The following is a 15275-nucleotide window of genomic DNA, read 5'->3' on the forward strand; positions in this document are numbered from 1 at the left end:
AAAGGAAAAAGAAAAAGAAAGAAAAAAACTTGTCATCTTGCATTTATCTTCGGAAGAAGAAACTTTTTCTAAATTTGAGTATACTTCTCACCATCGCTTATCAAAAACTATCTATTTATTTAAAATTTTATATTATGATTTTAACAAAATTTTCTATATGTGTTGCAGATAAGAAGAAAAAAATGGAGAAAACACCGCAAAAGAAAAGAAAACAACCACAAAGAGTGGCGAAAAAAGAAAGCAAAAAAAGGAAGATTGTTCAGACGGATTCGAAAAGTGAAATTGAATCCGAAGACGAGTAAGATTCAGAAATGATTATTTTGTTGTTATAAATATATTTCTATTTTTATTGATTGAGTCTTTTTTACTGCTTGTTCAAATTTGAAATAATTTTGATTTATTTGTGAATTAATTGAGGTTCACTGATGATGTGATAAGTATTGTTAATTTCGGTTCATTTCTAAATTTATTTGAGGTTCATTTGGTTTAGTTTCACTTGGATTTGCTGAAAATTGTTCATGTGTGCTTCTTAAGTTTGTTACAGCTCTTATATTTGTCACTAGTATATATATTCGATGTGTTTTTCTTGATGATTGACTTTATTTGACTACTTGTTCAAATATAAAATAATTTTGGTTCATTTATTTTTTAATTATGGTTCATCCTGATTTTAAATCAAAACTTATTGTATGAATTGTCAGAAATGAACAAGTAGTGGAGACGCGTGCTGAAAAAAAAAACAAAAAGAAAAATGAATGAAGAGAAAAAAATAAATGTTGCTCCAGATGACTGTGACTCGACAGACGCGCGATATGATTTATCGTAGATGTAAGATTGAGTTTTTTATATAAAGTTCTTTTTCTTTCTCTACTAATTTTTCCTAAAACCTCATGTAAATTTTTTGAGTTTACTGAATAATATTTATTTTTTTTCTTAGACGGCCGACTATAAATTTGGACAGTGAAATCAAATTTGTATTACAAACACAAACGAGCTTGGCATGGTCTGTAAATACACCGAGCAATACCAAGTAATTCCTCTTAACATTTATTTTCTTCTTCTACTTTTAATTAGAATATCTTTTTAATTTCGTACCTTTTTATTAGAAAAAGAAAATACCCCTAAATTCCCAGTTACAATTTTTAGAATAAAAAATGGCATGAAAAACAGAGTTTACTTGAGGTTCAAATATGAAATAATTTCGATTCATTTAAAACTAGAAATGAATTTAATGTGTTTTGTTGATAATTGAGTCTCATGACTGCTTGTTTAAATTTGAACTAATTTCGGTTTATTTCTAAGTTTAATTGGGATTTATTTGAATCTAAAAAATGAATTTGATGTGTTTTTAATCTTCTGCTTTTAATTTAGGTTCATTTCTTAGTTTAATTAAAAAATCTTAGTTGATGATTTTAATTTTATATATTTTTTATTAGAAAAAATGTTCCTGAAACCCCGGTTATAATTTTTAGAAAAAAGAAATGGCATGAAAAAAAAAAAGAAAAAACAGAGTTTACAACTTCCAATGATGTAAATTTAAATATATACGTTAGGCTTTAAATTTAGTTAATAATTTTTGTTTAATTAATCACACAAAATTTTGTTTAATTATCAGTAACACAACACTTGATCTTTAAGAATAAATTTCTAGAAGAAATTCAGTCTCAATCTTAAAATATGTGAGTTTTTTAACTTACTTTCCTATTCTAATCAATGTGCAGCTTTCACTTAGTGCATTTTTCCATTTTACTTTCCTACTTTTATCCTTCAACATTAACTCCTTTCTTGCTTAGCTTCATTAGAGTTTCTATTGCAATGGCTCTTCTAAGTTCTCTTGTGGAAGAGATAAAACAACAAGAGACTTTTATCTCTGTCCCTTCGAAAATTCAAACAGAAAATACTTTTGCTAAGGAGTAAGTTGTACTTAAAAATTTTTTTTATTATTTTTGATAGTAGATAATAATAATTTCGGTTCATTATTGAACATGTTTTTATAATACAGCTGCCCTCTGAACCCCAACACCAGGCTTGTGAAGAAACTTTCACAAGACAATCGGAGCAAGAAACTTCTCTTAATGTGTAAGTTTTACTTAAAATCCTTTTTATTATTTTTGACGGGATATAATAATAATTTTGATTCATTATTAAACACTTTTCTGTTTAATCTAGCTGTCCTCTAGAACCCCAACAGCAAACCTACGAAAAAATTTTGGTAAGGCAATCAAAGCAACGCCTTTTAATATGTAAGTTTTACTTAAAATTATATTTATTAGTTTTGATATTATATAATAATAATAATTTTCGTTCAGTATTGAACACTTTTCTGTTTGATCTAGCTGCCCTCTGAAACCCCAACACCAGGCCTACGAAGAAACTTCGGCAAGGCGGTCCAAGCAAGAAGCTCCATTGAATGTGTAAGTTTTACTTAAATTTTTTTTATTAGTTTTAATGTTATATCATAATGCTTTTTTATTATTACTTAAAACTTTTCTCTGTCATCTTGCAGTTCTCCCCGTCTTTGGCATTGGAAAGATGACTTTGGTGCACCTTTCTTCAGCTTTGGCATGAGTCTTTCGACCTCTCAACCAACAGTAACAGAACTTAAAATGTTGGTAGAGGTAGTGATAGATGATGGGGTGACAATAACATTATAATATGTTAGAAAAATAAGTGCAGAATTAAGTTTGAGCACTCCTGAAGGGTACAAGATTCCAGTAAAAGAAAAAGAAATAACAGAAAAGTTGAGGAAGAAATGTTATCAATGGATGATACAAATAAAGGTTTACAAAGATACAATTAATGAGTTTGAAACGATATACACATGTTGGACTACAAATCGCATTTAAGGGGGTAGATGCCACTTCTTGTCTTTAACACCGGAACAAAATGTAGAATCTCTTTTATAACCCTTATAATTTACAAAATTTTTTATTATATTTAATTAGTTTAATTGTCAAAATTTAAATTAAATTAAAAATTAATACTAATTTATTTCATCTAATAATAATTAGACATGTTATAGGGGTAGCTTACCCTTTATTTAAGTGAGGATTAGATAGAATTTATTTTTTTATTATATAAAAGTTGATTTCAACTTTTTGTATATTAAATTTAAATCATATTTTTTTTAATGATGTCATATTAGTAATTTTAATTATTTGACATAATTTAAAAATTAACCAATCAATTTTTAATAAAATATTTAAAAAAATAAAATAATAAATTATTTTTCAATGGAAAAAAAAAGAGTTCCATGCCATTCTCTATTCTTCTTGAATAACATATTATTATTCAATAAAAATATAAAATATTAATTAAATATAATAAATATTTATATTAAAAGTGTCATGATAATAACCTTGATCATAATAAATTTTATATTATTTGATCCAGTTATACATTATTCGTAAGATTTTTATTATTATTATTTTATTTTATAAACTCTCACATCAACAGTTGAAGATTCCTACAAACAATCTCAAATTTGATATATTTTTATTAAATACATTTAAATATATCATTATTATATAGTTGATTTCTAATTTTATATTATATTATTTATGTTCTCATTTCAATTAATTTTCTCTGACTCTAATTTTTTAAATTATTTTTAAACTATAAAACATCTCAAAATTACACAATGAAACACTCGTTTTTAGATAATTTTACCAAATAAATAGATAATTAGTTTATCAAAATTTGCATAATTTGTCTATGAAAATATCTACACCAACAAATAAAGAGGAGTCTATCTACCTAAAAATGATTATATTAGATGATAAAATACAAAATAAAAATACTTATTATATTTTTAAAATAAAAAACACTCTTATTACTTTTACTATTTATACTTTTTTATTTTTTAATACTTTACATATACTTATATTTTAAGATTTTTATAATTATACTTTTTGTTTACAAATTTTTAATTATGATTTATTAATACCGCAAAAAACGCCTCATTCATGTAATTGTGAGAAAAATGTGACGAACAAATTTAAACATTTGTTATAAGAAGAAAAAGTCTATATTATAAAAAATTTAAAAATAAAATATGTAAAAAATTTGTATAGGCCAAGTAAAAGTATAATAAAAATATACTTTTTATTCATAATTGCTATGAACGAAATTAAAGACCAATTTTAAATATTTTTCAATACTATTTTGAGCTTGTATCATTTGAAATATTATCTGATAGAATGAATTAAAAAATATTACCAGATATTTTTATTTTATACAATTTAAATTTTTTTATTAAAAATAACTTATTCAATATATATATAATAAATATTCTAAAAAAATTTATTCTTACTATTATAAATATCATTGAAAAATTGCATATATTAGGAGAAGAAGAAAAATAGATGTAAAAAAAAACTCACAAAAATACTAACAATAGAGTTGATACTTAAAGAGTAACAAAATAAATATACAATTAATTTTTAATTTACATATATAGCAATTCAAATATTATATACTTAATGATAATAAAAATTTAAAATTTAAATAGGAAAAGATTTTTATAATTTTTGCAACTATAAAATAAAATTGATGAAAAATTTAGATGGAGCTATGTTATTAAATGTAAAAAAGTGTAAGAAGAAAGTACATACAAAAGGAGACAAATATTTTTGCGACACATGTAATTAAACAATACAATATCCAACAATAAGATATCTATATACTCATCATAAAAAAGTCTATCAAATTATAAGTTATTAATTCGATAATTATTACTAATTTAGAATGAAATTAAAGATTTTAAATCAAAATACTATAATAATTTTAGTGCTATTTGATGGAGATGGAAAAAATTTATTGGACATATAACTCAAATCTAATAACACTTTAGGATAGTAATGACACTGAAGCACTATCCAAATGAAAAATTTATGCAACTTTATATTTATATTTAAAATCAAAGTAAATAATTTTAACTTTAAAAAAGACTCTTAATAATATACTGTTATCAAAATATTTGTCCTAACAAAAAATATTAAGGCTCAACTATTATTACAACAAATAAAATAAATAATACTACAAAAATTTTAATTATTCAAAATATCATTTATATTGCTCATTTATATTTTTTATTGATTATAGAAACTAACTTCATCAATATTAATATCATCGAACAAAGATGATATACCAATCAAGAAATTAAAAAAAAATAAACAAATTCAAAACACAGATGAAATACATATATACAAAAATAAAAAATAATAAAAAAATATATATAAATCAACAATTCAAGATAAATATATCGTGGTAAAAACGTATAAAAAAAACAACTCAACAATAACTAAAAATAAAAAAATATAAATATTATATAAAAAGACTAAATTCGTCAATTAAAATAAATACAAAAATAAAAAAAATAAAAGTATAACTTTATATAACTTTAATTTCAAAAATTTTTATATTAAAAGACATATCAAATTTAACATTACTTTATATATATATTTTTAATTAATTTTAAATAATATAATTCTTATTAAAATATAACTTGATTTATCATGCATCGGTCCCACTGCAGTTTCAATTAATATCTGTAATTTTGACATCATAATCAACGGTATTGTTTGTTCCACGCTTGAGAAAATCGCATTCAGGTCTTTCTTTTTCAACTTATAATTTTTACTCTTTTTATTTTATTTTTTTAATGTGTGAATTCGCTGTTTGAGCTTTTAGTTCAGTTAATTCTTAGTTGTAATTCTTTTTGCTGTCAGTATCATGTTAATGTGCGTGATGTTATTTCTTTTTTTTTTTTTTCATTCTCAAATTCATTTTGTGTCCAAGATTTGAAACCAATTTCCTGTTGAGAAGGTATCAGAAAACTCTGTTAGATCTGAAAAGAGAGCAAGAGCGAGAGAGAAAGGGAGTAGAGAGCAGAGAGAAAAGAAGAACACGAGAAATTGAGTTTATTGATTCTTAAAAAAATTACTTACAGAGTAGGTTTTCTCTTGAATTTATAGTCACAGCTGAAACAGATTTTTCTAACAACTAATTATCCTTCTAACAAACTTGACAACTCAGCATAACTAACTCCTAATCACATGCCTTACACTACAGCTAGTTTCATCTCTTATTTATCCTCAACACCTGCATGACACGGCTAATGACTTGATGCATATTGCATGATTTTAATTTCCACACGGAATGTGGAGTGTGGACCACTCCTTTCTGCATTATATGTGGAATTTGGGAGTGAGACTCAGCAATCCCTGAGAGTCAGTCAACTCCTGTAATGGAACCTGAGCCTTACTTAACTGTTGTGTTTTGGCTAGTGAGTTCATCACTAAGAATCATTCTCATTTCAGAATAGTTAAGACTACACAAAATCCTATGGCATCAACACCTGCTCTGTTATTGCTAGTGTTGTTGATGCTATTTGCAAATGAAACCACAGCTGAGACAAACCACACTCACCTCATTTCTATAGGGTCTGTGATATCTCCTACAGGCACGCACGCTTCATGGGCATCACGTTCTGGCCTCTTTGCTTTTGGCTTTTACCCCCATGGTAATAGCTATGCTGTTGGAATATGGCTGCTTAATCAACCTAACCACACAATTGTGTGGACTCATAATCGTGATAGTCCATCAGTGCCTTCAAATTCCACATTGAGATTGACCAAAGAAGGCGGGCTACTTCTTCTGCAAGGAAATGAAGACCCAGAGTTTCTCACTCCACTTTATTATTTATATCAGGCTAAAGTAGAAGTGGCTTCAGCATCTATGCTTGATTCTGGCAACTTTGTGCTTTATGATAAGAATTTTAGTATGTTATGGAGTAGTTTCCATAACTCAATGCCAAGTGACACCATATTAGGTGGCCAGAATTTGACAAGTGGAGCGAAGCTGGTCTCTAGTGTGTCACAATCAGACCATTCGAGTGGACATTTTTGGCTAAGAACGCAGTTTGATTATGTACACCTAGCTGCTTGCCGTGTGAACAGCACATGTGAACCGGAGGATGCTTATTGGGCTAAAAACACATACTTTGAAGGTTATGGTTATCTACAGCTCAGTCTTAGCATTGAAGGTTCGCTTTGCTTACAAGATTATTCCTCTGGTTCTGAACTAGAGTGTTTAGCTAGTAGCAAGAACCTCACAGACAAGTCAAAGAATGCAACTTTTATCTACCGTGCTACACTTGATGAAGATGGGAACTTCAGATTGTATGCTCACCAATTCGAGGGAAATACTAGCTCAGGTGTGCAAACGCTGTGGAAAGCCGTGGAGGGGGATAAATGTCAAGTCCCGCTTTGTGGCTTGAACAGTTACTGCTTCATCAAGAGCGACAAAGCCATGTGTCAGTGTTATCCTGGTTTCATCCGTATCAAGAGTGGTGGTAACGATACCAGGTTTCTCGACTGCGAACAGAACCACAGCAAAGATAATTGTGAGAGCATAGAGGACCCAACAACGATGTACAATATGACTTCCTTGAAGGATATCTACTGGGGTGGTTCTCCTTATTTGGTTGTGCCAATGGAGATGGAAACTTGCAAGAAGTCTTGTCGGAAAGACTGTGATTGCAGGGCAGTGTTATATAAGAGCGGCATCTGCGAAAAATATAAGCTTCCACTTCTATATGGAAGAAGCTCTAAAGATGCATCAACGACAGCCTTCTTGAAGATGCCTTCAGGAATTGTCCTAAGTCCTACTTCAAACCAAACTGCTCTATCTTCAACAAAGCCCTCCCTCTTTGTTGATGACAAGAGAAGTCTTATAATGATTCTGTCCTTTACCCTGGGTTGGATTTCGTTTTTTGGTTTGGTCTTTGTATTGTATATTTTCATCATTTACAGGCGTCAAGTTCATAGGTATGCAATATTGTCTGCAAGTGAAAATCTGGGATTTGTAGAAGAATGTTCCTTGCGTTCATTTTCCTTTGATGAACTTGTGAAATCAACTGGAGGCTTTGCAGAGGAGATAGGCAGAGGATCTTTTGGAGCGGTTTATAGAGGCACAATAGGTGACAGTAACAGAACGGTTGCTGTGAGGAGACTTGAGAAATTTGTTGATGAAGGGGAGAGGGAATTCCAAGCAGAAATCACTGCCATTGCTCGAACTCATCATAGGAATCTGGTGAAGCTCATTGGTTTCTGCATTGATGGATCTAGGAAGCTTCTTGTTTTTGAATATCTCAGCAATGGGTCTCTTGCAGATCTTCTCTTCAAGTCTCATATGACTATGGCTTGGAAAGAGAGGTTAAAGATTGCATTAGATGTGGCTAGAGGGGTCTTATATCTGCATGAGGAGTGTGATGTTCGAATTATCCACTGCAACATAAAGCCTCAGAATATACTCATGGATGAAGTGTGGACTGCAAAGATATCCGATTTTGGATTTGCAAGGCTGTTGAAACCCAGCTATTCAAGAATGAAGAAAATGGATGACAAGAGAAGTAGGTACTTGGCACCTGAATGGCAGAAGGATGAATTAGTGTCAGTTAAAGCTGATGTTTATAGTTTCGGGGTGGTGTTACTGGAGATTGCATGCCGTAGAAGCAGTATTGATATGAATGTTGCATCACCAGAAGAGATAGTTCTTTCCAGTTGGGTATATAAATGCTATGCGGCGGGGCAGTTGAATAAGCTTGTGGCAGATGATGAAGGCGAAGATGTAGATTGGAAAATACTGGAAAGAATGGTGAAGTTGGGGTTGTGGTGTGTTCAAGACAAACCATCTCTTCGTCCCACAATGAAGGATGTGATCTTAATGTTGGAAGGACTGAAAGATATTCCGGTTCCTCCCTCTCCAGCCTTCTTTGTTGAATAATCTAGGGACACCACAATCCATTTTTATGTTGTTCTTGTCATGCATGTTGTGTGTAGCGTTTGTACTTGTCGTGCCATCGATGGGAGTACATAAAAAGAAAGCTTGTATGCCAGTGGAGATTCACAACATAATAATAGTTTTTCATTTCTCAACACTTTGGATTTAAATCGATGAATCTTCCCCTGCATTACATAGGTAATTTACATGTTATATTCATGTTGATTTATGCGGTTCAACAGGGGATTCACTAACTAAACTTTGACCGAGTCCATGGTCTCGTTGAGCTTTAATAAAATGATGTATGAGTTCCTTGTTTACTAGGTCTAAAGACCGTGGAAGATACTGCAAATGTGTGATAATGAAGATTGACGTTCATTGTCTAGTTAGAAAGCTTCTTAGGCTTTTCTTCACTAGGTGTTTTTCCACAACTGGTCCAAGAAAATTTTGGTCTTATTTGTTTGCACTATTGCTAGTTTTCCACTTGATGTTGATTTGAGTGGTTATAGATGAAGCAAGGTCCTTTGTGTGGCATTTTCTATAAAGCTTAAAGCATGAAAGGCAATGATGTTATGAGTCAGTTTGCATCTCTTGTTATCAAGTCCAAAGTACTGATTTGAGTAGTTATGAATACTCTTTCTGCAAGTACCGTTGTTATCTTCCTATTGCTCTTGTGCTTATGTTATGTAGGAAGAACAACAGAAACACAAGTTCCAGCTACAAACATAACACCAGGTTCCTCACTTCACCCTGCTACTAACCCTACTCACTGGTCCTCTTCTTCTGGCCAATTCGCATTTGGCTTTTATAAGCAAGGTAGTGGCTATGCCGTTGGAATCTGGTTGGTTGATGCGAAGAACAATACGGTGGTATGGACTGCAAACCGAGACGATCCACCAGTTACTTCAAATGCAACTCTACAGCTGACTGCACAAGGTAAATTCGTTGTGCAAACAGAGCAAGGAAAACAGAAGCTTATTGCTGATGCAATTGCTTCCTCCGCTTCCATGCTCGATTCTGGAAACTTTGTACTATATAACCAGACTAATGGTGTCATATGGCAGAGTTTCGATTACCCAACTGACACTATGTTGGGTGGTCAATCTCTACCTTCTGGAGGTCATTTGTTGTCTAGTTCTTCAGATACCAATCACTCAAGTGGACGATTTCGCCTCAAGATGCAGGATGATGGAGAATTCAGTCTGTATCCAGAATTCACAACTGACACGAGGAGGGATGCTTACTGGCCGTCAGATATATACCTTGGTGATAAGATAGTCAAAGGAAAAGCTTATCTTTACCTCAACAAAACAGGTTTCCTGGTGTCCATGAATGACAGCAATGGTGTCATGTGGAGCTATAATGCACCTTATTCTGGTAATAGTATCGGCAATAACCACACCATTTATCGTGCAACCCTGGACCCTGATGGGGTTTTCAGGCTGTATGCTCATGATAAAGGTAGTGAGTCCAAGAAAGTTTCACAGTGGCCAGAGAACGACAGATGTGAAGTAAAGGGTTACTGCGGCTTTAACAGCTACTGTACATTCAACGACGACAAACCATACTGCTACTGTCTTGAAGGTTTCGACTTCATAGAGCCAGATCAACCCACTCTTGGCTGCAAAAGGAACTTCTCAATTGCAGAGTGTAGAGGTGAGAAAGGCAGCGCAGCTGCACCCTATTATAACATGGTCACCATGCTAGATATTCAATGGGAGGATCACGCTTATTTCGGGGCCTATATGGAGCACCAAGAAGAATGCTCTGATTCTTGTTTGGCTGATTGCAACTGTTGGGGTGCCCTTTATAAGAACCGGGAATGCTTGAAACAAGGGATGCCTTTCAGATATGTCTCAAGGAGAGTTGAAGGGTTCTCAGCCAACACAATGTTCTTAAAGGTGGGAAATATCACCCATAAAAACAGGAATCCTAATGATGTATTCATGCCTCTCCCAATCAGGAGTACTAGCAACAAAGCAGTTGTCACTATCATTGTCATCACATCGATGTTCACTCTTCTTTTATGCTCAATGATCGCCATCTCTTGCCACCTGATTTACAAGATTCGAGTTCTAAGGCTTCAAAGGCAGATGGAGACTGGGAACTTAGGCCTAAATGAAGAAGTATCCTTGAGAAGATTTTCATACAGTGAACTGAAGCGGGCAACAAACGGTTTCAGGCAAGAGCTGGGTAAGGGTTCTTTTGGAGCAGTCTACAAAGGCAGCTTATACAAAAGTAGAAGATCCATTGCAGTGAAGAGACTAGAGAAGCTAGTTGAAGAAGGAGAAAGAGAGTTCCAAGCAGAGGTGCGAGCCATCGGAAAAACACATCACAGGAACCTTGTTCGCTTGCTGGGATTTTGTGCCGAGGGTCCCAAGAGGCTTCTGGTCTATGAATACATGAGTAATGGTTCCCTTGGAAAGCTCATCTTTGGGGGTGAAAAGCGTCCAGATTGGGATGAGAGAGTGAGAATAGCACTGGATATTGCAAGAGGGATCCTTTATCTCCATGAAGAGTGTGAGGCACCCATTATTCACTGTGACATAAAGCCTCAAAATATCTTGATGGATGAATTTTGGACTGCAAAAATATCTGATTTTGGTCTAGCAAAACTCTTAATGCCAGATCAAACAAGAACCTTCACAGGGATTAGAGGGACAAGAGGGTATGTGGCTCCAGAATGGCACAAGAACACCCCAATATCAGTGAAGGCAGATGTTTACAGCTATGGTGTTGTGCTGCTGGAAGTTATATGCTGCAGAAGGAACATCGAAATTAGTGTTTCTGTACCAGAGGAGATTCTTCTCTCTAGCTGGACCTATAACTGCTTTGTTGCTAAAGAGTTGCATAAGCTAGTTCCCAGGGAAATAGTGGATAAGAATGTTTTGGAAAATATGGTGAAGGTGGCACTATGGTGTATCCAAGATGAGCCTGCTCTCCGGCCAACAATGAAGAGTGTGGTGTTGATGTTAGAAGGGGTTACTGATGTAGCTATTCCTCCTTGTCCAACAACCTCTATTTCTATGTAAATTCTCTTCTGCACTGAGGGAAATAATATTGATCTGTGTGTGTTTTTCAGTTTATATGTTGGACTTCTGTTTAATGCGTTTCAAATTCTTTCAATTGTTCTCGGTGGTGTTGAGATATGTAACAAGGTACAAGAAAGAAGCTAATGTAATTCCCATGATAATTAATGTTTTATCAGCATATAGTCTTTTGTCTTAATGTTTCAGTCATATGTTTGTGCTATCACAAAAACCACTGCTTTTGAATTGATGATCAGAAGTTCAAGACACTACAGTTTGTGATATATGAATTATACTTTTAATCTATTATAAGCATAATAATCACAAACATGTCATTTTAATGTTTACTTTGTTAATATAAAATAGCAATGAATAAAAGAAGGTAAATTTTTCAGAGAGAATGAGTAGTGATTTTGATAGTGAAGTCAAGACTCATTGAGTTCGACTGGAGCATTGCATCATAGCCATAGGATGAATTGAAGGGTTCTTTCAAGTGTAGAACACGGCATAACTCAGTGGCTGGTTTTTGTGTTATTTATTGGTTCATTATAATAATCTAATCTCTTAGATACTGACTCAAAATCTTCCACATAATATATAAACAGTGACGTTTGAGAGGAAAATGAAGACTACAGAAAATAATTGTTCAGGCTCTAATATTAGTGTTTGACAGTGAAATCAACCTATGATTATTTTCAACCAACTCAATGCTCTTGTTATTTTTGCTTCAACACGAGACTTGATAATACAGTTGCAGTTCAGCAGCACGCCACAGCCATATATAGGATGAATCAAGTGAAGAACACGGCACACATATCATTCATTCATTCATTCCTTCGTTCTTTTGGATCTGATTTTGGAACAGCAAAGCTGTGTTAGAATACTACTACGTATGGCAATGTCAAATGCCAATCAGCCAATGTAACGTGTGACATTAGCACTTGATGGTTATTAGTGGCTAAGAGAAGGGGGTTGAATTTTAGTTTCTTTTTCTGCTAAATATTACTTTTGCTTTTTCAAAGAAATTTTAGAAATATTTTTACTTTTTTCTCATATCGAGTTGAGAGACATTTTCATTTTGTCTCCTAAATAACAAAAACAAAATCGAAGTAGAGAAGAAGAAGTAACATCTAGATGTATCCTGGTTCAGCTACCTTGTGCAATGTAGGTTACATCCAGTCTCCATCACAACAGTGACGGAATTTCACTATCTTTCAACAAGATTACATTCACCAATTCTCCCTAGGATCTACTCCAATCCTATCTGGGACAAGTCCAGATACTAACCCAATCTGAACTTGACTAAGACTCACCCTAACTTTCAACAGCAAAGTGATAATCCAACTTATAAGGGAATCCCCTCAGGATTATGAGAACAAAACAGAAATACATACAAAGAATTTTTGAAATAACTATAGCTTTTTCTTTAACTCTCTGCCTTTTTCTACTCATTGGTTTTTTCTTACAAAATTTCACATTTTGCCTTTTACCAATAAAACACAGATAGACTAAACTGAGAAAAAAAATATTCAATGATAACCATGAACGAGAAGAATAAACAGCTCAAAGAGCTATGAGAACCCAAACGTGTGCTCTCATTCCTTGCTCCAATCCTTGGCTGTTCACCCCTATTATAGAGGAGTGAACCTTCCAGGGCTTGAAAACTTCTTCAGCACATGTTAGTTCTCTTCTCCCAATATACAAATGCAGCAGCGGCGTTCACAAAGGAGAGAGAGGGTAGAAGCAGTGACATGCAATCATACCTTCAATCTGCTCTTTCAACATTTTTCTTCAAGAATCTTAAATTTGAGCCGTGCATTCTTACTTTGGCTCCAAGTTTGTTTATTGATCATAAATTCTAAGCAGAGCACCATTAATTTTACCTTCTTCATATTTTCCAGAACAGTGCTTGTGACCCAGTTGATTTCTTCAATAATCCTTGATGAAGCACAAATGAAAAAATCACCATTTTAATATGGTTTGGCCGTGAGTGACTAGCTTCTTGGTTGTATCCCTTCCTTCTTGCTTCGTTTTGGCAACAAGCTTTTTTTTCCTTCAAAACTCCATAGCCTCTGCACTTTCCCTTTCTTTCTTTCTTTCTTGCTAAGTGAGTGATGTGACCAAAGTGAAGAAAGAGGAGAGAGAAGAGAAAGTTTGGCTTTTCGGTGGATGAAGTGAATGTAATTAATTTAATTGAAATGAAGTAATGTCATGTGATGGTTCCAATGAAATAGAATTTGAATCACTTAGTTACTGTCTAAATGAATGAGTAGATTTGAATGTTGACCACCATTGAACTTTGGTTTGATTATGGACTTGCTTATGTTTTTGGGCTTATTTGTTTTCTTCCTTCCTCATGGTTCAACCATTCAATCTTTGTATCAAGATTGTTGGAATGAATAGTTTGTTCACGCTGAACTTGATATTGGGTCATATTTCTTTTCTTATCTTCCTTGTTCAGATTGCTTGCTATCATAGCCATTCATCATATGATATGAGTGCTTTGTTTAAATCATATTGGGCCAAATGTAATATGGGCTTGTTTTTCATACTACTTGGGCCAATGTGAATTAATTAATTTTCTACACACAAACACAACAAATCATACAAACAGATAACCCAATAATGTTTAGTCATCATCTTAATCATAGTTTAGTTCTCTAAACTCAACAATCTCTTCCTTGATGACAAACATTATTAAATGAATTGAAATTGAATGAGAGGAGTTTTTAGAGATTTTTCTTTGATGTTTCCTTTGGTTTGAAGCTCCCATTTTCTTTTGATCTCCAAACTCTCCTTGAATGTTTGCTTTTCATAACCTGATACCAACAAGCTTTTCACATAAATAATGCCAAATATCCAATAATTTTCAAATAGTTTTGTATCTTAAGGAACATGTTTGATCATATGTCAAATTTGTAAGGCTATTATCAATTCACAAATATCATCATCCAGCCTTGAAACAAGCATGAATCAGAGCTAATCCAAATATTAATTAAAAGCTATTTATTCAAAATCTCAAATGCTAAGCTACAAATAATATTCACAACCAGATCAAGCTGCATATTTTTAAACACACATTATAAATAGCAGTTTCAAACATCATCATCATAGATCAAGATAGAAATAGACAGCAACCTTTCTCTCCCTTTTGTCATTAAGGAGGGACACCTGCATGGAGAAACAGTTTAACATATGCAGAAAGTGTAGAGCAGGTAAAAGTATAAAAGTTAAGTTATAGTCATCAACAGAGTTCAACAACTAAAATCCAGAAATAGAACAAAAATTGATGATAAACCAATGTTTCAGAAATAATTTTTCCGCAGCAACAACATGGAGCAGCCTTAATAGAAAACTCAGATACCAAAACAAAAGCTATAAGTATAAGCAATATTCACAATCAGAGCAATATACATAATCATAGCTGCATGAAATAATGGTTTAAAACAAATAAATTTGCAG

At 32.7% G+C, this 15275-nt stretch overlaps 2 protein-coding genes across 3 annotated transcripts; both read left to right on the plus strand.

Moving 5' to 3' along the window:
• The first annotated feature begins 5933 nt into the window (after positions 1–5933).
• Positions 5934–8954, plus strand: LOC130945282 (G-type lectin S-receptor-like serine/threonine-protein kinase LECRK2). Its single transcript, XM_057874017.1, has one exon. The coding sequence runs from the start codon at positions 6346–6348 to the stop codon at positions 8785–8787; it is 2442 nt and encodes an 813-aa protein (XP_057730000.1). The 5' UTR covers positions 5934–6345; the 3' UTR covers positions 8788–8954.
• Positions 8955–9165: 211 nt separating this feature from the next.
• Positions 9166–11988, plus strand: LOC130945291 (G-type lectin S-receptor-like serine/threonine-protein kinase LECRK2). Of its 2 annotated transcripts, XM_057874031.1 has the most exons (2): positions 9678–9720; positions 9849–11988. In XM_057874031.1, the coding sequence occupies exon 2, from the start codon at positions 9873–9875 to the stop codon at positions 11814–11816; it is 1944 nt and encodes a 647-aa protein (XP_057730014.1). In that variant the 5' UTR covers positions 9678–9720; positions 9849–9872; the 3' UTR covers positions 11817–11988. The 2 variants fall into 2 exon arrangements, with proteins under 2 accessions (XP_057730009.1, XP_057730014.1); XM_057874026.1 differs by having other exon boundaries at positions 9166–11988.
• The last annotated feature ends 3287 nt before the right edge of the window (positions 11989–15275 follow it).

Source organism: Arachis stenosperma, chromosome 1 (genome assembly GCF_014773155.1).
Source record: "Arachis stenosperma cultivar V10309 chromosome 1, arast.V10309.gnm1.PFL2, whole genome shotgun sequence".
Lineage (NCBI taxonomy): Eukaryota > Viridiplantae > Streptophyta > Magnoliopsida > Fabales > Fabaceae > Arachis > Arachis stenosperma.